At 41.9% G+C, this 25,169-nt stretch overlaps 1 protein-coding gene across 1 annotated transcript in view; it reads left to right on the top strand.

Moving 5' to 3' along the window:
- The window catches only part of LOC124775335 (galactosylgalactosylxylosylprotein 3-beta-glucuronosyltransferase P-like), a 193,725-nt gene that overhangs the window by 99,658 nt on the left and 68,898 nt on the right, over positions 1-25,169 (top strand). Inside the window, exon 2 of the mRNA XM_047250167.1 lies at positions 11,348-11,537. Coding sequence (XP_047106123.1) covers positions 11,348-11,537 — 190 coding nt within the window. The remainder of the gene's footprint in view (positions 1-11,347; positions 11,538-25,169) is intronic.

Here is a 25,169-nt window from a genome sequence, read left to right as displayed (position 1 = left end):
CTTATTCCGACCGTATTACAGTGTTCACGAAGTCATTGTTGGGCTACTATTGTTGTTGGAACCATTCACAGAATTGCATCGCTGATTTCGATTTGCAGGATGCATGTGTTGCGTGAGAACATAATGACAGGGGTGCATCCCATGCTCGTGCAGCACGTTAACGACCATGCATTGCGAGACATGCAGCTGTGTTGCTACGCTGCATGTACTTAGCTGAGATTCTTGGTGTATGACCCCCAGAATAGCTTCCAAGCTCGAGTATGGCGAGTCCGTAGGCAACCTCTGTCACGCGGTGGTGGAAGAAGAGAACCTGACTCCCAAAAGTGCAGCTCCAGATGACGAAACACGGTTTTAGCTGGATGGCGTCGACGAGGATATCTATCAGCATATTCATGAGCGTCAACACCAGCCCGGTCATCAGATGCACCAAGGGCCGGAATCATATCCACATATTCATCGTTTGTGTATGCCATGCGTCTGCCACAATGGTTTACAGGTTTACAACGGGAAAATTCGATATGTATACACTTGTACATTGGAATCTGTCATGGGCATGTTACACCGCTCGCAACTAGTCCCTGTTGGTGGACAGCGTATACAGTATAAACACGCAGTCAGTCCTGCGCGCAGTTCCACCTAACGCACGTTACTCCTCTCACCGATATTGATCTGCATATTGTGAAATTTTCGAATTACACTGTTTCCCTAAGGTAATAAACGTGATGTTTCCACAATCCCATCGATAGAACAATGATACTACTACTACTACTAATAATAGTAATATTAATGCATTGAGATATATACTGAACAGCGTGTGGTTACCAGACTCAATGCTGAAAGACATAATTAGTGGGACCATGGTGATAAAACATACAAATAGTAACCGGGTTTGGACACCATTCGCAAGGCACGTTGATAGCCCTACTGGTAACTTAAGACCCTAACGAAATGTAATGGACCTGAACGAGGCAAGAATAATAGTTGGTACTAACCTATGGGACCACTGGAAGAGGGTACAAAGAAAACAGGTTTCGCATCTAGTAGACGAAGTGGTGCGAATTAATTACGCCCACGACGTGGAAAGGGCACTTTCAAACATGACCAATCTTCCGTTTCTACCATTGTAGTATCTAGATGCAAATATTTTCTAGAGGACCCGTTGCAAATAGCTGTTGACAATTAAGACGCCAGATACCGTACCACCTGGACTACATTTACCAAATAAAAAAAATGCGGCCCAACCCAGATCGAACCATCGACCTCCTGCATTCTAACCCAAAACTCCGTCCACTGTACCAACCGCACAGCACGACTAACACGAGCTGAAAGAGGTAGTAATTATACAGGTGGTTACAGTGTTGCCAGATTGACACTCTTAAACGTCCTTTTTCTGCCGGATGTACTCGCCGTACGAAATTTTGTGAGAGACATTTTTTTATAACTGGCATGTGATGAGTCGCGCTGCGAAGCCTGAGTGTGAATTTCGCTTCACCCTGTATATTGTGCTTGTTAACAGTTATTGAATTCATCAATCAGTTAAAACTCTAATCTTTTATTCATAGTGATAGTTCCATAATCCTGCTGACTACACAGCAAGCAGGAGCAGCATTCTCTTTCAGTGAGCACAATGAGTAATGTGGACTTCCAGACTAGAAGTCAGTATGTTCTCCATCACTTTCTGGCTGACCGCAAAAGTAGTTTCCGGACTTCTGTAAACAGCGAAGGTTACATTTATTTATCCGTCACCCCAAACAGTGTGGTACGCCAGTTGAAGGTAGCAAAACGAAAGCCGAAGTTTTGAATTTCGGGTTTAAGAAATGGTTCACGGAGGAGAATCGTAGACGCATACCTTCATTGGACCATCAAAAAGCCTCCTCTATGGACGACAAACGTGTGGTTCCTGAAGAGGGGCAGCAGCCTTTTCAGTAGTTGCAAGGGCAACAGTCTAGATGATTGACTGATCTGGCGTTGTAACAGTAACCAAAACGGCCTTGCTGTGCTGGTACTGCGAACGGCTGAAAGCAAGGGGAAACTACAGCCGTAATTTTTCCCGAGGGCATGCAGCTTTACTGTAGGATTACATGATGATGGCGTCCTCTTGGGTAAAATATTCCGGAGGTAAAATAGTCCCCCATTCGGATCTCCGGGCGGGGACTACTCAAGAGGATGTCGTTATCAGGAGAAAGAAAACTGGCGTTCTACGGATCGGAGCGTGGAATGTCAGATCCCTTAATCGGGCAGGTAGGTTAGAAAATTTAAAAAGGGAAATGGATAGGTTGAAGTTAGATATAGTGGGAATTAGTGAAGTTCGGTGGCAGGAGGAACAAGACTTCTGGTCAGGTGACTACAGGGTTATACACATAAAATCAAATAGGGGTAATGCAGGAGTAGGTTTAATAATGAATAGGAAAATAGGAATGCGGGTAAGCTACTACAAACAGCACAGTGAACGCATTATTGTGGCCAAGATAGATACGAAGCCCACACCTACTACAGTAGTACAAGTTTATATGCCAACTAGCTCTGCAGATGACGAAGAAATTGAAGAAATGTATGATGAAATAAAAGAAATTATTCAGATAGTGAAGGGAGACGAAAATTTAATAGTCATGGGTGACTGGAATTCGAGTGTAGGAAAAGGGAGAGAAGGAAACATAGTCGGTGACTATGGATTGGGGCTAAGAAATGAAAGAGGAAGCCGCCTGGTAGAATTTTGCACAGAGCACAACATAATCATAGCTAACACTTGGTTTAAGAATCATGAAAGAAGGTTGTATACATGGAAGAACCCTGGAGATACTAAAAGGTATCAGATAGATTATATAATGGTAAGACAGAGATTTAGGAACCAGGTTTTAAATTGTAAGACATTTCCAGGGGCAGATGTGGACTCGGACCACAATCAATTGGTTATGACCTGTAGATTAAAACTGAAGAAACTGCAAAAAGGTGGGAATTTAAGGAGATGGGACCTGGAAAAACTGAAAGAACCAGAGGTTGTACAGAGTTTCAGGGAGAGGATAAGGGAGCAATTGACAGGAATGAAGGAAAGAAATAGAGTAGAAGAAGAATGGGTAGCTTTGAGGGATGAAGTAGTGAAGACAGCAGACGATCTAGTAGGTAAAAAGACGAGGGTTAGTAGAAATCCTTGGGTAACAGAAGAAATATTGAATTTAATTGATGAAAGGAGAAAATATAAAAATGCAGTAAATGAAGCAGGCAAAAAGGAATACAAACGTCTCAAAAATGAGATCGACAGGAAGTGCAAAATGGCTAAGCAGGGATGGCTAGAGGACAAATGTAAGGATGTAGAGGCTTATCTCACTAGGGGTAAGATACATACTGCCTACAGGAAAATTAAAGAGACCTTTGGAGATAAGAGAACCACTTGTATGAATATCAAGAGCTCAGATGGAAACCCAGTTCTAAGCAAAGAAGGGAAAACAGAAAGGTGGAAGGAGTATATAGAGGGTCTATACAAGGGCGATGTGCTTGAGGACAATATTATGGAAATGGAAGAGGATGTAGATGAAGATGAAATGGGAGATACGATACTGCGTGAAGAGTTTGACAGAGCACTGAAAGACCTGAGTCGAAACAAGGCCCTGGGAGTAGATAACATTCCACTAGAACTACTGACAGCCTTGGGAGAGCCAGTCCTGACAAAATTCTACCATCTGGTGACCAAGATGTATGAGACAGGCGAAATACCCTCAGACTTCAAGAAGAATATAATAATTCCTATCCCAAAGAAAGCAGGTGTTGACAGATGTGAAAATTACCGAACTATCAGTTTAATAAGTCACAGCTGCAAAATACTAACACGAATTCTTTACAGACGAATGGAAAAACTAGTAGAAGCCAACCTCGGGGAAGATCAGTTTGGATTCCGTAGAAACACTACAACACGTGAGGCAATACTGACCTTACGACTTATCTTAGAAGAAAGATTAAGGAAAGGCAAACCTACGTTTCTAGCATTTGTAGACTTAGAGAAAGCTTTTGACAATGTTGACTGGAATACTCTCTTTGAAATTCTAAAGGTGGCAGGGGTAAAATACAGGGAGCGAAAGGCTATTTACAATTTGTACAGAAACCAGATGGCAGTTGTAAGAGTCGAGGGGTATGAAGGGGAAGCAGTGGTTGGGAAGGGAGTAAGACAGGGTTGTAGCCTCTCCCCGATGTTGTTCAATCTGTATATTGAGCAAGCAGTAAAGGAAACAAAAGAAAAATTCGGAGTAGGTATTAAAATCCATGGAGAAGAAATAAAAACTTTGAGGTTCGCTGATGACATTGTAATTCTGTCAGAGACAGCAAAGGACTTGGAAGAGCAGTTGAATGGAATGGACAGTGTCTTGAAAGGAGGATATAAGATGAACATCAACAAAAGCAAAACGAAGATAATGGAATGTAGTCGAATTAAGTCGGGTGATGCTGAGGGAATTAGATTAGGAAATGAGACACTTAAAGTAGTAAAGGTGTTTTGCTATTTGGGGAGCAAAATAACTGATGATGGTCGAAGTAGAGAGGATATAAAATGTAGGCTGGCAATGGCAAGGAAAGGGTTTCTGAAGAAGAGAAATTTGTTAACATCGAGTATAGATTTAAGTGTCAGGAAGTCATTTCTGAAAGCATTTGTATGGAGTGTAGCCATGTATGGAAGTGAAACATGGACGAGAAATAGTTTGGACAAGAAGAGAATAGAAGCATTCGAAATGTGGTGCTACAGAAGAATGCTGAAGATTAGATGGGTAGATCACATAACTAATGAGGAAGTATTGAATAGGATTGGGGAGAAGAGAAGTTTGTGGCACAACTTGACCAGAAGACGGGATCGGTTGGTAGGACATGTTCTGAGGCATCAAGGGATCAACAATTTAGTATTGGAGGGCAGCGTGGAGGGTAAAAATCGTAGAGGGAGACCAAGAGATGAATACACTAAGCAGATTCAGAAGGATGTAGATTGCAGTAGGTACTGGGAGATGAAGAAGCTTGCACAGGATAGAGTAGCATGGAGAGCTGCATCAAACCAGTCTTAGGACTGAAGACCACAACAACAACAATGGACGACATAGGAATCAGCATACCTGGCGTATACAAACAATGGACAAAGCTGAAAACAATAAGTCGCCAGGTCCTAATGGAATCTCACTTCGATTTTACAAACAGTACTCTGGTGCATTGGTCCCTTACTTAGCTTACATTTATCGCTAATCTCTCGGCTAATGCAAAATCCGAAGGAACTGCAAAAACGCGCACGTTACTCCCGTACATAAGAAGGGTAAAGAAACGAGCCTGTAAAATTACATACAAATATCAGTTGCATCGGTTTGCTGCAGGGTCCTTGTGAACATATTCTTTGTTCGAATATAATGATTTTCATTTAGACCACGAATTAGCAGGGTTGTAAAAAGTGTCACTCGTGTGAAACGCAGCTTGCCCTTTTCTCACATGATATATTGCGAACTATGTATGAAGGACAAGTGGCAGATTCCATATTCTTAACTTTTGGGAAAGTACTTGACATGGTGCCCCACTGCAGGCTGTTAACGAAGGTTCGACCAAACTGTGAGCATACCAATATCAGTTGCATCGGTTTGCTGCAGGATCCTTGTGAACATATTCTTTGTTCGAATATAATGATTTTCATTTAGACCACGAATTATCAGGGTTGTAAAAAGTGTCACTCGTGTGAAACTCAGCTTGCCCTTTTCTCACATGATATATTGCGAACTATGTATGAATGACAAGTAGCAGATTCCATGTTCTTAACTTTGGGGAAAGTACTTGACATGGTGCCCCACTGCAGGCTGTTAACGAAGGTACGAGCGAACTGTGAGCTTGCACCAGAGCGGCAATAGCACACTGTAGTGAGGACATGGAACGGGAATATCGCTTAGATAACCTGTGTACCACAGACGGCACACGCTTTTAAGGTGAACATTTATCACCCCTTCCTCCCTTTTTTGGCGACAGTCACGATTTCTGCAGCTCTGTCCCGAACATCGGGACACTTATTTGTCCCGAATTTCACAATTAAGAAACGATTTTTGTCGAACTATATGTTCACTTCACCTGTATCGGTGTGCTCTTATTGAAAGGATACTTCTCTCAAATGAGTAATATTTGGGACAGTGACAGAACACAGTTTGTTGTGGAAACTACGAAAGCAATGTAAGTGACTAGAGTGAATTATTATGAAACATGAATGTTTTCGAAAGACTGTTGAAGAATACAGACAGGCTGAGGCGAATTTCCAGTAGTGATAAATACTGCATGCCCGCTCACATAATTCATCTGGGAAAGTGCTAATAAAATATAAATTAATGTCCTAAATTGAACTGATAGTTTATATTTATTACATTCAGTTCAGACTTATCTTGTAATATCACAATATTGTAATGCGTCCCGAATTCGGTTCTAAAAAATATTGGCACCTTGACACACTGAACTCTAACAAGATTGTTTGCTTGGACATCCTACGCAGCAAGCACAGAAATACCTCTTTGTAAGTAAAAACCGCCTTTACTTGTTGCACTATAATTTAATCCTCCCAAACGCTTTTCGACATTTTTTGCTCTAAGGTGTCTTCGGTGGGGTCTAGAACAATACAGTTTCGGGCTATTTTTAGATTATAAAACAGTTTACGTCGAGCCTTTTATTTAAATAAATAATTACCTACAGTTCACCTTTAGGAGGTCACACTATCTATCAATTTATGAAACATAAGCATATTTTTGTATTTCGAACTTTTTTCTCCACATTGTTTATCTTGTTTATCCCTGTTTTTGAGGTGCACTATTACTCTTCTGAAACTAGTAATAGAAAGTTGTTCAAAAACTACTTATAAGGACGTAAATATTGTTAGTTCACTAAGTGTCCAACCCTGTTGGTTTGCTTACCCACATGTTGCGAAGCTAAAGAAGAATATACTGAAAAAGGTGTGTGTGTGTGTGTGTGTGTGTGTGTGTGTGTGTGTTTGTGGACGCGGGTGCGAATGAGAGGGGGAGAGAGAGACAGACAGAGAGAGTGAGAGAAAAATAGTTCAAATGGCTCTGAGCACTATGGGACTTAACAGCTGTGGTCATCAGTCCCCTAGAACTTAGAACTACTTAAACCTAACTAACCTAAGGACATCACACACGTCCATGCCCGAGGCAGGATTCGAACCTGCGACCGTAGCAGTCGCGCGGTTCCAGGCTGCGCGCCTAGAACCGCGAGACCACCGCGGCCGGCAGAGTGAGAGAGAAAGAGAGAGAGAGAAAGTGTGTGAGAGAGAGACGGAGGGGAGGGAGAGAGGGAGGAAGGGAAAGAGAGAGAGCTAAAGAAGCATATATATATTTTTTGTTGGGGGGCGAGGGGGAATGTGGGAGCGGGGGTGTTAGTCGTTAGGCAGCGTCAGTTGAAAACTGTTGAATATGAATATAATAGGTGTCAGAGAGTGGTTGAAAGCTTAGGTAATCAGCTGATCTGAGTTTTGGTTTAAATGTTACCGGATGGGTTCATGGACAAGTAAGTGGAAAGTTGTTGGGTGATATTACTATTATTATTGTTGGGATAATAATCCTCTCTTGGAAGGTTACTCTTTTATTTTATCTGTTGGTGTAATCAATGAATTATTTGGCACATGTACTTGATCATTCAATGGTGTTTCATTTTCTGCTTTCGTTTTCTGTACATTGTAGTTTTCTTGCAGGGTTTGAAGGTGTTTTTTCTTGTTGATTCTAATTATTTTCATGTCTTCTTCAACAGCGGTTCATTTGTGATTATGTTCTCCCACCAAATGTGGAGTGGTTTATACAATACTTACAGGTTCTCATGTGTTCTTTGTATCTGATATCAGATGTTCTGTCTGTTTGTCCTTTGTATCTTCCATCAAGTGTTACAGTGTAGTTGATATATACTTGCTTTCTGGTATATGCCTCTGCTATTTGTCAGTTTTGGGATGTATTTTAGCACGGTAATGTCTGTTGTGTAAGATAGGTTTATTCCCTGTCTTTTGAAATGTTGTTGATTTTGTATGTGAGTTTGTGTTTGTATGTCATTGTGCACCATCTTGTGTCTTATATTTTTCTGGTTATTCTGTGTAGTTGCTATGCTACTGAGTGTTTGCGTTTTGTTCTGTTGTGTTGTTGCCCATTGTTTGGTGCTTCCTGCTTTTATTTTGCTTTTAATTTTATTGTTAAGCTTTGTGGCTATGTTACTACTGTAAGCGTTGTTTTGTGCTGTTTGGACTATAATGTCAAGCACTTTTTGGTAGTTTTCTTCGGTGAGTGGCACTGTGTTGATTCTATGGAGGATGTGTCGAAGTGCTGCTTGCTTATGTGAGTGTGGATGGTTCGAGGACTGGGGAATGATATTGTCTGTTGCTGCAGATTTACAATTAATTTCAAACATATGCTTTTTGTTTTAGTTTTTGAGTGTTACATCCAGAAAGTTAATTTGGTTATTCTGCTCTCGTTCAATTGTGGTTTTTATATTTTTATGTGCCTTGCTGGTGTCAGTATGTAGGTTTTCAATTTTTGTTTGTGGTTCATCTGTTAAGCAAAGGATATCATCCATACACCTGCACCAATGTAATATGTTGTATTAATTTGCTGCTATTTTTATAAAAATGGTCACAAAAATAGCAGCAAATTAATACAACATATTATGTTGGTTCAGGTATATGGATGACATCCTTTGCTTAATAGATGGACCACAAAAAAAGTTGAAAACCTACATACTGACATCAACAAGGTATATAAAAATATAAAAGCCACAACTGAAAGACAGCTGACAAACCAAATTAACTATCTGAATGTGACAATCAAAAATCAAAACAGTAAAGACATGTTTGAAATTTAGCGTAAATCCGCAGCAACGGACATTATCATTCGCCAGTCCTTTAACCATCCACACTCACAAAAACAAGCAGCACATGCCCTATGGACTCAACACAGTGTCACACACTGAAGAAAATTACCAAAAAGAACTTTACATAATAATCCAAATAGCACAAAACAATGCTTACAGTTGTAACATAGCAACAAAGCTTATCAATAAAATTAAAAGTATAATAATAGCAGAAAGCACCAAACCATAGGTAACAATATAACAGAACAAAACGCAAACACTCATTAGCATACCAACTACACAGAATAACCAGAAAAATCTAAGACACAAATTGATGCAGAATGACATACAAACACAAACTCACACATAAATGCACCAACATTCAAAAGACAGGGAATAAACCTGCCATACACAACAGACAATTCTGTGAAAAAATACATCCCAAATCTGACAAAAAACCGAAACATATACCAGAAAGCAGGTATACATCAACCACACTTGTGATGGCAGATCCAAAGAATAAAAAGACAGAACATTTCATGTCAGATACAAAGAACACAGTATGGGACAAACGACTCCACATTTACAGAGTCCCTAAGAGAACATAATCACAAACCAACGACTATCGAAAAAGACACGAAAATAATTAGAATCGGTCATAAAATACACCTCCTAACCGTGCAAGTGAATTACCACATACAGAAAACCAAAGAAGAAAAGAAAACGCTGTTGAATGATCATGTACACATGCCAAACAAATCATTGTTTACACTAATAAGTAAAGTAAAATTATCATACTTCAAAAAAGGATTATTATCATAATAATAATAATAATACCAACCAGCACCTTTGCACTCCTTTGTCCATGTACCCATCCACAGAACATTTAAATCAAAACTCAGATCAGCTTTTCACCAAAGCTCTCAACCATTCTCTTACAGCTGTTACATTCATATTCAACATTCTGCAACTCACACCGAATAACCCCCCCCCCCCCCAACACACACACAAAATGCATATACACATATACACACCCATTAGTTCTCTCTGGTGCCCCCCCCCCCGTCCCTGTCTCTCTCTCTCTCTCTCTCTCTCTGTCTCTTTCTCTCTCTCTCTCTCTCTCTTTCTCTCTCTCTCCCTCTCGCTCACTCACACAAACACGCACACACACACACACACACACACACACACACACACACACACACACACACACACGTACACAGATATAAATATCATGAATAGACGTTAGTTTTCAGTGTACACTTCGTTAGCTTGGTAACATGTAGGTAAGCAAGCCAAACAGGAATAGACGCATGGTGAACTCACAATACTTGCATATTTATAAGTACAGTTTTCGAACAAATATCTATTGCACACATATGTTGATCACAAAATTTAAAGTGCAAATGACATATGCAATGTGACAAATGTGGGTGAAAGAGCACCAGGAATCGGCCAGTAGAGAATATATCTCCAGGACGACACGCATGAGGTAACAGCGCTGGATATTGTAACACCAAACGATAATTTTAAATATGACATTTGTGTAACAAAAGTTGATTCTAACGTAAAAAAACAAGAGCAAAACACTTGAAAAATGTAACATAGCAGTATATTGTATCTATCACATAATACATATACTGCATGTATAAAAAGAAACATGTATTTTAGACCACTGAAGAGCTTCTCAAATAAAAGAAGCGAAATGCTTATAGAAATAAACAAACCGCCTTCAATTAGTTGCATAGACCAAATGTACCTCCACTGATTGTCGTCAGTTGAAAGGAAAGAATGAATAATTCAGCCAGTATGCAAATCTACAACGGTGTCGAATCTTTTCATTCGATTGCTCCTACTGACTGTTTTTGCTCGAAAGAAAAAAAATAAATAAATAAATAAATGATAATAATCCAACCGATACGTAAAATTACAACTGACTAATACGATTGTTTTCATTTGATTGTTCAAACAGACTAGTTCCAGTCAAAAGGATGGTTAAATAATTCAACCTACACGTATAACAACAATCGAATGATTCTATTGTTTTCCAATATCAGAATGACCCGATTGTTTCACAAGCTACGACATGGTCGGGAATAAAACAGTGACCAGAATATAGAATAAGTTTCCTTCACCTTACGTCTATCGTCCCATTTTTTTTTTTTTTTTTTAATTTGACATCAGACTATAGGTTTCGGTCTATAATGACCATCTTCAGATTATGTTTTATAAAAAAAAGTTCTAATATACTGGCTCCAGTATATTAGGACATGGTTTTATAAAAGAGATCTGAAGATGGTCATTGTAGAACGAATCCGGTAGTCTGATGTAAAAAAAGAAAAAAAAAAGTGTGACCATAGACGTAGAGTAAAGGAAATTGACGCGATTGTTTTCACTCGGTTGTCGCCGCCACTTGCAGCGCTGCTCGCGGGCGGCCGTCGCCCCTGCCTTCGCTGCTGACCGCTGCCAACTGCTGCACGCGGCCGCCGCCCCCCACACCGCGCCGTCGCAGCAGCGCACCGTGTACGTCATCACCCCCACGTACCGCCGGCCCGAGCAGCTGGCCGAGCTGACGCGCCTGGCGCAGACGCTGATGCACGTGCCCGCGCTGCACTGGCTCGTCATCGAAGACGCGGCCCGCACCACGCCCGCCGTCGCCGAACTCCTCGCCAGGACCGGCGTCCGCTACGACCACCTCGTCGGTGAGTAGCGAGCGCTCTCCATTGTGCCGAAGCTTCTAACAGTCGCTAGCTGTTGCCTAATCCTACGTACGAGGGTCGTTCAATAACTGATGCTCCACATTTTTCTTCTCACAACACTTTTATTGTTTAGAGTCAGAATTTAATGTAGAGACACATGAACATGTCTTGTCCGTGTCCTAATTTCCTACGGAGTCTCCATGGCCGTGTGCCAACTCTGTCGAAGAGCTCTTGTCCTGCACGCGTAGCCATGTTGATACTGCAAGACTGACACTCTTGTCATCTTCAAAGTTTGTTCCCCGTAGAGAATCTTTAAGTGGCCCACAGAGATGGAACTTCGAGAGTGCCAGGTCTAGAATGTAGAGTGGATGAGGCCATGACGTCCAACCCAATTTCACAATGTGTCCCCGGGTTCTCAGGCTTTTGTGTGGGCCTGCATTATCGTGTTGGGGCAAGACTTCTGCTGGATTCTTGTCCGATCGAACACGTCGGATCGGTTCTTGCGTTTATTCACAGTCTTCACGTATGCTTCTGAATTGATTGTTGACTCTTTTGGCATTACATCAATGACGCCATTACAATCCCGGAAGACTGTCACCATGACTTTTACCGAAAAAGGGGTTGTTTTGAGTTACTTATTTTGTGGTGAATGAGCATCATGTCACCCTGTGGACTGCCTTTTTGTTTTCGGCGCAAAGTGCTGCACCTAGATTTCGTACCTCGTAACGATCCGTTACGGAAAGGACTCTCCGTCGGTCTCAAAACGCTCGAACAATTCAGATGAAATGTCCTATGTTTGAATCTTGTGGTCGGCTGTGAGCATTCGTGGAATCCATCGTGAACACCTCTTTGAATATCCGAGAGTCTCGATCATTACAGTTGCATTTCCAATGCTGACCGACAAATGTAGGGGCAATTGTGGAGTTGTGATGCGCCGGTCGGCACGAATAATGGCATCCGCACGATTCAGCATGTCTGGAGCAGTAGCTGTGACTGGATGTACCGAGCATGGCTGATCATGGAGCACTGTTTCTGCATTTCCTGAAGCTGTAACTTTGTTTACCCATGGTCCAACTGTACTCCATCAACTGCAGCATCACCATACACTGCACACAAACGTTTATGGGTGTTCACCACGGTTTTTTTTCTGCACACAAGAATTTAATAACAGCGCGCTGCTTGTACCGTGAGTCGTGTGTAGACGAAATTTTGACGCTGTACTACTCTGCGATCTGAATAACGGTTCAAAACTTCACCGGCGCACAGAACAAACGTCAAATATGAAGCGTCAACAAGGACGTTTGTCCATGCATATTAACGGCTTTTTAAAAGAATGTGGGGCATTACGTAGTGGACGACCCTCCTACGAGAGTGAACGAACTGCTGAAAAAACGTTGTCTCACTCGCTCAGCGACATCGTCAGGTGTTCTTGGACGACCAGATGATTTCCCATGTCTCACCGAGCACTCTGTACTACAAAATATTTATGCCACTCATAAAGTTTAGGCCTATTAGGCGGATCTTCAGTGAACTTGGTACGGAAGTTACGCTTAACTGTTGTCACCGACGTCGATTCTTCAAACCAGAACTCACAGCTAGCACGCTGGGGTCCAATGAAGGCAGCCACCTTTAAGCCAACTGCCGCTAGCGCTCCTTGCGCTTGGGTTCCGCTCTAGTGAGCTAAGTGAGACAAAACTTGATGTATTTGCCTACAAATTGACAGTACAATAACCTCTTTACGTACCATGAATTAATTTATATGAATTTTCAAAATCGTTAGGTTCTTTTTGAAACACGCTGTATCTGTGTCCAAAAGAGTCATATCGCGATTAAAAACAGGCCGCTGAAGGTGGAAATTCCGGTGATGGTAGACGGACCTCCAAACTCCAAGAGGATCGATATGTTACCCCGTCTGCGAAAAAGAGCAGACCGCTGCAGCCCCTGTAACCTGTCTCTGTGAGAAGCACTTCGCGGCATGTAAATCGGGATGCTTTTTGTGAACGAAAGCCTGTGCAGCTGATCCCACTTGTATCATGCAGTGGCCGAGAAAGCGTTTGTGGGCGTGCAGAGCATGTTAAGTGGGGTCAACAAAAGTGGTGCACGCTGATGTTCTCCGACAAATCCCACTGCATTGTGACAGACGATTCTGGTTACAATTTTGTAACACATTACACGCTACAGAATATTCATAAACGTCATGGGTGAGGCCTAGACGTTAAGGTGTGGTCAGACATTATGCAAGACGATCGAAGAGTGCTGGATATCTTTGTGCGCTGTAGCGTTGCAGCACAGCGGTATTGCAGGCAGGATATTCCGGATAATTTTATTCTGGTTTGGAGTGCGGTAGGTTCCTACTTTCTGTTCATGGACGACAATCCCGGTCCTCACCGGATTTCTAAGGTGTTACAAACACTGGAAAGTGAAGATATTGAACATATGGAATTTCTTCGATACTCCTCGAGCCTAAAGCCTGTAGGGTGTGCCTTGGATGCTCTTGGTAGAAATGTTTCTAGACGGAAATCTGCTCCCGGAACCGTTATCGAGCTTCATGTTGGTAGTCTGACCTGCGTCAAATATGAACGATGTTTGTGTCTGTCATCCTGCTTTCCCATGAGGTGAAACACGAACCATTTTTCGTTCTAGATGTGTTCCATGACGTCCATCATTGCCACTGATTATTCATGTCCAACAGTGTCTCTGTTCCTTAGCAATTGTCAGTGTACGTATCACTGTCTCGTAAAGAACAAAACAAGAAATCAAGGAATAAGGGTGCATGTTTGTCATTAGATTGGACATTTCCTAGTTCACGGAACTCGGTAACTTTACAATGAAGAGAAATGGTCACAGTAAATCCCATCGCCCACGGAGTATTATTTGCTGTAAGCTTACAAGTTGATTCACATATTGGCACCGCACCAAGCTCCGTCGCCTGCTGGACGGCCTCAATATGTAGGGACCTCACTGCGTTTTCGCTTAGTACTCCTGTGCTCTTCTCCTTCTAGCGTTCCCTGAACATTATCTGCGCCGGCTAGTCAGTGGTCTACCCGGCGTCTGACGTCACAGTCTGGAAGATGGGGCCAAGATAAGGAGCAGAACCTCAAAGTGCAGTTCAGTGGCTACAAGTGTCTCCACAGTGGAACAAAGAATGTCTTATTGCGTTGGTTGATGAATATATGAAAGATTCATTCTTATATTCTCAGACAAGTATCAGTTATTATAACCGACTTCTGCACCCACATTCCCACTTGCGGCAGACCTTACACCGTGTGATTACTTTGGCATGCAGCCTAGGCATCTCCACTCCCTGCAAGCCTACAGTCAAGCTCTACAAAACGTACACTCGACAGCAAAAAAAGTGGGTCACGCCTGAATTCCAACGTGTAAGCTGCACCTGAATCTATGAAACCAACATAGCATATCTGTGTTGCACATAGTCGCAACCCCCCAAAGTACAGTCGTTGTAAGGTACACAATGGGTACCGCTAGAGACTACTAGAGAACACCGATCTTTACAACAGTCTGTCCAGGTGTAAAATAACACCATGATAGTACAGAAGAGATCAGACAGTGCTTAACGTTTGTAAACTAAACTTAATCACAATAAGTGACATTTCAAACGTTTGGGACAACTAATTTTGTCACATAAATCGTTCAGTAATCCTTAGGCACAATTGAATATTTGAGACAGTATATGGATTTATAACGTTGTATGGCAATTGGAAACAAGTTCTTTGCTGTCTAAAAGGTTTACCCAGCACATGCTGAACGTCGTTCAACGTTCAACGGGGAGTGGTTTCGCATCAAATTTACGTAATACTAAGCAGTTAAAAGAAAACGTGATTAACGGCGGCAAGCACTCTACGGAAATCCCAACATTAACAGCGAATCACGAGTGATATCATTTCTCACATTACTCATCAACAGTTACTTGTACACGAAGTTGTACTTTCAATGACATGACCAATGTCTTCGTTCTGGATCCGGATGCAAACCCAGAAAGTAAAGCCATTGTTAACCAGGCAAAGCTTTGTGCCTTATCGGGACTCGATCACTAGGCAGAAAGAGACGTCAAATATTGAGGTTTGCACCAGTATCAGTTATCAGTTCTCAACTTGAACGTAAATGACGATAATGTTTGTACGAAATCAGGAACCCTAACATGACAATTATCTTCTTGGTAATTAACCTTGAAAGACGTTGTATATTGTAGCATTGTCAAGGAGCAAAGGATGCACATGTTTAAAATTGAAATGCCATCATGTAATGCTGATGACAAGGATGCGAACCCAGCACCTAATCGAATAAGTATGTAAAATCAGAATGTAGATATCACAGTTTATCACCAGTAGTGAGGTTGGAACCTTAAATGAGGACTGAAGTTGTATTGCCTGACAGGGATTCGAACCCGGCACCTACTGCCGTCGTTGTCTAACCAGGAACAGACAGTAAATGTCCAATGTTGGTCCACCATTAGCGAGATGTGCGCACGTTTAACTAGAAATAAGGCGACGAAAACGTCTGTGCTGACTGAGAGTCGAACGCCGTACACATGGTTATGAAACACGTTAATAATCAAATTCTTATTCAGTAGTAGCTAGGAGTAGCATGTTCAGTTGCAGACCTTAAGGCCTTTCACATCTCTAGTAACGTGTTTCCTAATATCTGCGATATCATGGTGTTAATTTACAAGTGGATTGACTGCCGTAAAGGGCAATGGTCTCTAGTAGTCGTGTATCATTGAGATGTAAATGAAGCGCCTCAGCAGAAAGTAATTTCCATCGTGCAGCACATATTGTTTAAGAGACACTGAGTACACGTTATAAGTGCACAAAACGTGTATTATATACTAAGTATATACTATTATTTGGATAAGCTGCTGCCAAACCTGTTTACTTTTACATTCCGCTTAGTTGTCGTGGTTGAATACACGTTTTCTTAAGGCTACATCTAATGCAGAGCGCCTCCAAGAAACAATGGTTTCCTGCGTCACGCCATTGCTAGCTAGGTGAAATATTTTGTGGTAGCTATGTTTAAAACGAATGTATTTTTGGACGTGTTGTTCGTCAAATATTTGAATGAATCGCCAACTGTAGGTGTGCCTGCACATGTTATAGCATAATAGCTGTGGCTGCGTTAGTTTATACTGCATACTTGGGTAGGTTAGGTGTAACTTTTGATCCTTCAAGGGGTGATCGTGGCCTTTGCGGCCCGGGTATGTACTAGCCGCGGCTCGCCAGCTACGGGCCAGTCAGGTTGGCCGAGGCTAGATGGAAGTGAGCGAGCTGGCGGTGGCGTTGGTGTGCCAACAGCCCGGGACGAGCCAGCACGGCTGCGCCGCATCCTCTGCCTCTGCCGCTCCGTTTGACGTAAATATGTTTACTTCCTCTCCTGGCATCAGTATACGAGCGGCAAGCAGAAATACACATCAGGCTGTCTGCCGTAATGGCTCACTGGGAGAGGTGTATTCCAAATAGAGTCGTCGCTCTCATTGAAGTAGGAAGATGTTCCATCAGAGAAGCTGTCAGACGGTATGGCGTACCACATATCACTGCAACGAGATGGTGGGGTATATGCCTTGAAAGAGGCACCACCAATAGGGCTCCTGGCTCAGGCAGGAGGAGAGTGATCTTACAGCAGGAAGACAGGGACCTAGTGTCTAGGAGCAGAGAAAATCCCTTTCTGAACGCGAAGCAGTTGCGGCGGGAGACCAACTTCCCCGGATCCAGTGACACGATTCGCTGAAGGCTGAGGGACGCTGGACTGCATGCATGACGATCCACCATGAAACAAGAGCTCAGCGAAGACAACGTTCTATACCGGCTAACATTTTGGAAGCTCCATCTGAGGGCGTCGTGAGACAACGTCATTTTCACTTTACAGGCCGCATGGGACTCGACATCGACGCGAATATGTAACCGCGACGAGAAGAAGTGGCCGGCTATCTGTTACCTGCTGGGGTTGAATTTCTGCGAGAGGGGCGGAAATTCTTCACAGGATAGAAGGAACTCTGGACAGCGTGCAGTATGCCCACATATGGGAAAATGTGATGCTGCCGTAAGTGCAAATGCTGTACGCAGAAGGGGACGTAACATTGCAAGAAGACCATTCTCTCATTCACAAGTCTGCATTTGTTCAGCAGCGGCTCTCCACGATTGGCGTCAACGTCATGGGCTGGCCGCCACGGGCGGCTGATATGAACCCCATGGAAAACATGTGGGCTGAGGTTGCCACAACATTAACAAAGAACTTGCCACGGAACCAACCAACTACTGCGGACGCTCTTTGGGACTGCGTCCTGGAAGCCTGGGAGGAAGTTGCATATTCAGGCTTATACATTCTATCCCAAGACGCATGATACAAGTACAAAATAATGAAGGATTCTGGATAAAATATTAGAGTCCTTAAAATGTTTTGTTTTCTTTTTCGTCATTGTTCCTCATTGGGAACTAGTGGAAGGTCGCGTGGCAACAGAAATACAATATGGGTTAGTTTTCCTTTGAGTTGCCTTTTTAATTCAAGTAGGTTTCTTTTGAATATACAGATTGTTAAATATTCTATTTTGATTTCATTTATACCCTGTCTAAATACTTAGAAACTAATCAGTTTAGATGGACTCTGCCACAGTAGTTTTTGTTATGTCAAATACATCTCTCTCTTCCCTCTATCCATGCTTACACCCTCCGTCCTCCACACAATACGCAAACGATTTGATATTATGTTTACTCGTTGTTAATATCTCCTCTATTCTCTCTCACACATTCTCTCTCTCTGACACTATCGCCGCAAGTGCCCTTCTAATCCATTCCCCCAAAACTTTATAAACAAATCTAGCTACATTTTCTCTTTTAATTGCTGCTGTCATTACTCTCCATCATTCCTCTCAACACCTATGAATCCATATTCTTTGGTCTTCCCTTCCCTATAACCCATTCTTAGTTCTGAAAACAGTCCTTTCTTATCTCTCGGTCCTCAGATAAAACGAACAATCGCACACATCTAAGTACAATACTTTGCAAGCATTTCACGCTTATAGTTTGCACTTCTGCACTTCTATCCATTCCCAGATCCCGCCCTCCTTCCTGTTACCCGTCCCTTGACAACTGCATCTACATCTAAATGAATACTCTGCAATTCATAATTACGGGCTTGGCAGGAGGTTCTGTGGTCTGGTGGACTAATGTTGAATTGATGTGTAAAACGTGTAGGTTCACATCTCACGTCAGGCGTAGATTTTTAACACACACAAGTAACTCTCCCTCAGCCCTAGTATCGCCAAGTGCAGAACGCCAGTAAGCTCCGTAGTTCAATATCCGCAGTAAAGATAACATCCCTTCGCTGCCGACTGGGGCAGAGCGGCATTCGTTTGAGCTGATGGAGAAACCCCGGAAGGCAGAGACTCTGTCATCAGCAAGCCGTCGTAAACTAGAAAACGTATTTCATTTAATGAACCAATGGCAGCGTAAGGTCACAAGGCTTTTACTTTATTTGAAACTGAGACGTTGAAAATTGTGGTGCTGGACTGGGATTCGAATTCGATTTCACTGTATTCCGCAAGATTGCAAACTCTTCTAGGTCTCTTCGAAAGGCACCTAACTGCTTTCGAATCCTTATCAACACAAAATATTCACTGTTTCATTTCAAGCCCTAGCATGTGCACTCCGAACTACTAGTGAAAAATAGTTGCATTTTTAACGTCTCTTCATGCGTTGTCAGCTGTAACGTGTTCATTTCAACTCACAGCCACATTACAAAATCAAACGTTTCCTTACATATTTTCAAGTTCAAACATTCCCTCTCCATCCTACTGGCGAAAACGGATTTGAGTTTGACGTTGCGTTCGTTGTGATCACCAACGACTATATGTTGTCGATGCAACTTCTAGTCAGCAGAGTATTTTCCACCACATCATTGAAAGTACAAACATGCCACTCCCAGCTATTATAGGAAAAGAATTTGATAGTCAAAGTGTCTTCATGACCACGTGTGCGGGGTTTGAATTCCATTCAGCACAGAACTTTTCGTCGCCTGATGTCTAGCTAAACATGCGCACATCTCGCTACTGGTGAGCCAACAATAGCTATATATCGTCTGTTCCTGGCTAGAAAACGACGGCGCTAGATGCTGGGCTCGAATCCCAGTCAGGCAAAAACGATTCTATCGTCATTTAAGGTTCCAACATCTCGCTATTGGTGAAAACATTTGATATTTAACTTCTGATTTTACGCACTTCGTTAACAATCCGATAAGGTGCTGGGTTCGCATCCCTGTCACAAGCTTTACATGATTTCAATTTTAAACATGGGCATACCTTGTTCCTTGCGAATGACACCATAATAAACGTCGTTGGGGGTAGTTCCCAGGAAGGTAACTGTCATGACAGGATTCACAGTTCAGTACAAACATTTTAGTCATTTATTTTCAGGATACTGGTGCAAACATCTATACTTCACGTCTTTTTATGCCTAGTGATCGGGTCTCAATAAGGCACAAACAAAGCTTAGCTTGGTTAGCAATGGCTATAGGTGCTGGATTTGAATCCAGGTCCAGAACGACGATGTTGGTCATGTCATTTAAAGTTCAAATTTGTGTACAAGTAGCTGTTGATGTGTTACGAGAACAGTGATATTACTGGTGATTCGCTGTTAATATTGAGATTTCAGTCGAGTGTTTGTTGCCGTTAATAGCGTTTTTCTTTTTACTGGTTCGTCCAATATTCAGTTTCCAGAGCCACTCGTCGTTGAGCGATGTTCAGCACGTGGATGGAAAACCTTTTCGCGAGCGAAAAATTTTTTCCAGTTGCCATACAGCTTTGTAACTCCATATATTGTCTCAAGTATTTAATTTTGACTAAGGATTACTCTACGATACATGTAAAATAATCCGTGTTCTCAGAACATTTGGAATGTCATTTGTTGTAATTTAGGTTACTTTATGAGTGTCATGGGGTGTCTCATCGCTAAGAACGTGTTTTCTAATATGTTTTGTATGAAGATGTTAGTTGACGCTTAGACTGACTGCCATAAAGACCTTTGGTCTCTAGTAGTCTCTTGCGGTACCCATTGTGTGTAGTCAAACGACTGTACCCCACGGGGTTTTGCTGTTTAGAGGACCTGCAACACAGCTACGTTAAGTTGGTTGTATTCGGCAGTGACCCAAATTTTTTGCTGTCAAGTGTACGATTTTTAAGGAAGTTTGATAGGGCTACTCTTGGCGAGAAGTATATCATCGATGTAGTGGATACTGTCAAGAGCTCTACGCAGCTGATCCGTATAAATGCTTTTGGACGTACAAACGTTACAACATTGTGTGATTGTAGTGAAATATGAGAACACTTGCAGACAATTGACACTTGATTGGGTGACAAGAGTCTATTAACTGCCTGCAGATTATCGAAATATGTAGAAGTAATTTCAAGCATGCCACAGCAAAGTATGTTCAAATTCCTGTTGTTTGAGTAGCATATCAAAGACCCTTGCAAACAATGTTAATAGTAACCTTAGCCTTTTGTGGGTCATACAGTTATCCGTAATTAGTGTCCCCTCAAAAATGTCCAAAAGGATTGTCTAACTTGATAAGATTTCAATGTCATCTAGAATATGGTAGTTCATGTTATGCAGATCCTGCAAAATCTATATTGACAGATACTTGAAGACATATACAAACTGTCCCCTGAAAGCCTATTTACAATTTTTCAAGAGGTAGGATTTGTTAAGGAAGCTCAGAAACACCACGTATCGCTCCCATATGGATTTCAAGACGTTCACAATATGCAGATGCATTTAAGCTATCATTATTCCTGTGCTCCATAGTTATACACAATGTGAAGGAGCAGCAATAGCTCGCACAATCGGAAATACCCCATGCCATGAACTTCTTAGTTGCTTGCAGAGTATAGAGTTAGAGGTGGATGTAAAATGCAGATTTATCTTTACTCACTACCATATATAATTTACAATATGACGTAATTTATTTCAACTTCAAGAATTTCCTAATAAACTCATAAAGCCAATACATTTTCTTGTAACAGTGCGAATAAATCCTCGAAAACGATTGAATTGTTACAAAGAGAACATTCTGTGTAAACATTTCATCCCGTCAACGAAATTACGTCTGGTGATATTAGGCAACACTGAAAAGATATTACTTCATAAAGTAAGATTTCTCATTCAAACACCATAAAATTGGTATACATTGTTAACAAAAAGGAAGATTTTTCAATTCACCGCTATTAAATTGGTATACGTTTCATTTACCAAACGCACTTAGTGTCAAACGTATAAATGTATTGCATTAATATCAGACTGCAAGAACTTGAGACAATACGTGGACTCTTCTTTTCGCTGGGTGACCTATTACTGTTATTTAGGATTCTCTCCTTCCTAGGCGTAATGCAAATGGAACTTCACATTCATGAGGCCCTTTCCGCTATTCTTGACAAACATCAGCAACTTGTAATCACTGCGAGTTACAACTGTGTGATGATAATGATACAGGTTAGCAGTAGTAGTGGTGGTGTTGTTATCAAACTGCTACAGTAACTTTAATGGTGGCGCACATAATTTAGCGCTGAATACCTACTTAAGTAAAGATAGTGTGGTGGCGTCGTCACTTCTCTTTATTTGGCATCAGCTTGAGTAATCCGATTTAACGAACATAGTACTCCATTCGCGAGCTGCCAATGATACAGTATGACTACAGAGATCATCGTGCGGGTATTACATTAATTCTGCAGTGAATTGCTTAACAAATACTACCCTCAGCTATGCAGCTGGAATGACTCATTATACAGGTACTCAATGTTGCACTTGGTTAAGTGATCAGTTCGCTTCAATCCTGCTTCTACTTTTCGTAGTCGGCCGGTGTGGCCGTGCGGTTCTAAGCGCTTCAGTTTGAAATCGCGTGACCGCTACGGTCGCAGGTTCGAATCCTGCCTCGGGCATGGATGTGTGTGATGTCCTTAGGTTAGTTAGTTTTAAGAAGTTCTAAGTTCTAGGGGACTGATGACCTCAGAAGTTAAATCCCATAGGGCTCAGAGCGATTTGAACCATTTGAACTTTTCGTAAATACTTGTATACTGACCATTCGTTATTTTACTAAATATGCGCTACAATCTGATTCGCATGTATATGACATGCGTTGGCGCCGTCACAAAGCAATGACTAACGGTTGGATGCCGTTGAAGTCCTGTTACATTGATCGCAAGACAAATGTCCGCAAATCACCTCTATTGCATCAAAAAACAATTGCATCTTAAATATCGAAAGACCGACGTCCACACTGTCACAGCGCGTTGAAATACAACAACGACGGCCGAAGAAAAATTGTGACCGACCGGGCTTCGAACCTGGACCCAATGCTTACTACACAGACGTGCTGACCACTGCACTATTTTTTTTTTTTTTTTAAATAATTTGAGAAGACTTTGAGCACCAGGTCGGCGGTGGCAAAGGGGGCAGGGGTCGAAGATCCGACGCCTGGCCACAATGCCTCCCCCATGCCTGTCACTGCGTAACAGTATTATTCCCATGTATTCCATGTTTGTTCCTATATATGTCGTAAATTGTAGAACAAAATTGAAGTAGTAATTAAGGTAAAATAAATTATAGATTTCCGCCTCCAATGGCGTGCGTTCCTTGTAGAACATAACTTATAACAATCAAAAGGGTGACGGAAAAATACATAAACATTCATTCAGAAAGATATTCACAATTGAAGTTATTATGCACTGGATGCATATGAGATCTGTAAGGAAGCCATATACTTTTCAACAAATAAAAGAAATTTCGGAGCCGGAGGGGTTTTATCAAATTAGAACAGTTCTGACTTTAGAACCAACGAAAAAGCAGATTCCAGGAATAAAAAAAGGTCATGAATAGTATTCTGCTTATAATCAATAAAACTGCCCACTTCTTTGTAGCCCACATAAAGCAATAGACAAAAAATTTTGAAACCATACCTTATACTTGTTATTTTTCTTCAGCTTAAAATGTTCTGCAATATAAAACATATACTCTTCTTAGTTCGAAGTTTTGTTTGTTAACAGGTAAAACAGAAACTGTCCCAGAAGCCACGAAAAACTGTTATTCTTTGCCGACGGGTAACATTTCTAGTTGGGTTGTAAGGCTTCAGTTATCTGTATATGACATTCTACGGTTCTGTTGATAGTGCTATTTTATTCCTATTCTAGTCCCAAATTCTGATTCTATTGTCACATAAGAATATGTGCGCTACAGTTTCTACAAGCCGACATTTGTCGCAGTATGGAGATGGCCTCAATTTGATTTTCCATAATCGTTCCGCTGTGGGCATGGTTTCGTTTACAACGCCGTACCATACGGCACTGGTAGAATTTTATTGTTGATATTTTTCCATACGTTCATCCAGTTTTTAGTAGGTTAATTTACCTGAATTGGGTTGTGAAGACGATGTCTGGTAATATAATCATAGACGGTTCTAGTTTTGGTTTGTACTGATGGAAGTCTTATACAGCTGCAATCGACATAGTACTTTCGGACGTAATCTAGGCTGGCATCTATATCTGCTACATTAACAGGAGCGTTCCTATTCCCAGGATCTAACGAGAGGAGCAGAAGTTTCATGATGCCTGTGTTAGTGGCATGTATTATTTTGAATGCACGAGTTAGAAACAGTGCGTCACATATAGATTTATCGTCTTTAATTCCAAGTCCTTCGTTTTGCTTCTGCAAAGTCGCCGTGTGGAAGGATACTTTGAAGATATTTTGTTTCCACACATACCAACACGCTGCAGCTAGTATTTTGTGTGCGGCGACCTGCGGTATCGGTAAGACTGCTGCGACATCATATATTTTGCTAAGTACGTATGTATTTATAAACTGAACTTTCTGCAGTCGGTCTAACGATCGCATGTCATTGTCCTTCAACAAGGCTCCGATGACATTAAGTTTCCGCCCCTAATTGTTCGTAGCCATGCGCTTGGGATTCGCCCTTAACCATAATCAGAATTGGAGTCTCTCTTCAGTTACATCTAACCCGTGTGCACCTATTGCACTATTGTAAGAACCGAGATGCAGTATTTTGGATTTAAAATTTTGTAAATTTGTGGTAATATATTAAGCTGCTTAGGTCGTCAGTCCCTAAGCTTACTCTACTTAATCTAACATAAACTAACTTACGCTATGGACAACACACACACCCATGCAGGAGGGAGAACTCGAACCTCCGACGGTGGGCACTATCGGGACACAGCAGCCAACCTCTCTGCAGCACCTATCTACACACGCTATTCGTCAGACGCGAATTCCCATCTTAGCCGCATACCACGTGCGCGGTACCTCCCGACATCTCCCCTCCCCCCCACCCCTGCCCCCCTCGTCCATTATTCCACTCACTCGCGGCCACACTGTTTTCCCGCGAGGGTTCGGACGATGACTTGCGTCTAGCACTGAAAACTTTCGACGACCAGTCGAGACCTGAATAATTATACAGGCTGTTTCAGGAGGAATAGTAAATATTCTAGGAGGTGGTAGTAGAGACACATTGCAGAAAAGTGCCATATAACATGTGTCTAATTTTTATCGAGTACATATAGCTGGGTTCAATGCATTGTCGTTTCATATGTTGGTCCTTACAGGACCCAGTTGTCTACACTTCCTT

This window comes from Schistocerca piceifrons, chromosome 2, assembly GCF_021461385.2.
Source record: "Schistocerca piceifrons isolate TAMUIC-IGC-003096 chromosome 2, iqSchPice1.1, whole genome shotgun sequence".
NCBI classification, from domain to species: domain Eukaryota; kingdom Metazoa; phylum Arthropoda; class Insecta; order Orthoptera; family Acrididae; genus Schistocerca; species Schistocerca piceifrons.
Note: the sequence above shows the minus strand (reverse complement) of the source record. Positions and strands in the feature narration are given on the sequence as shown.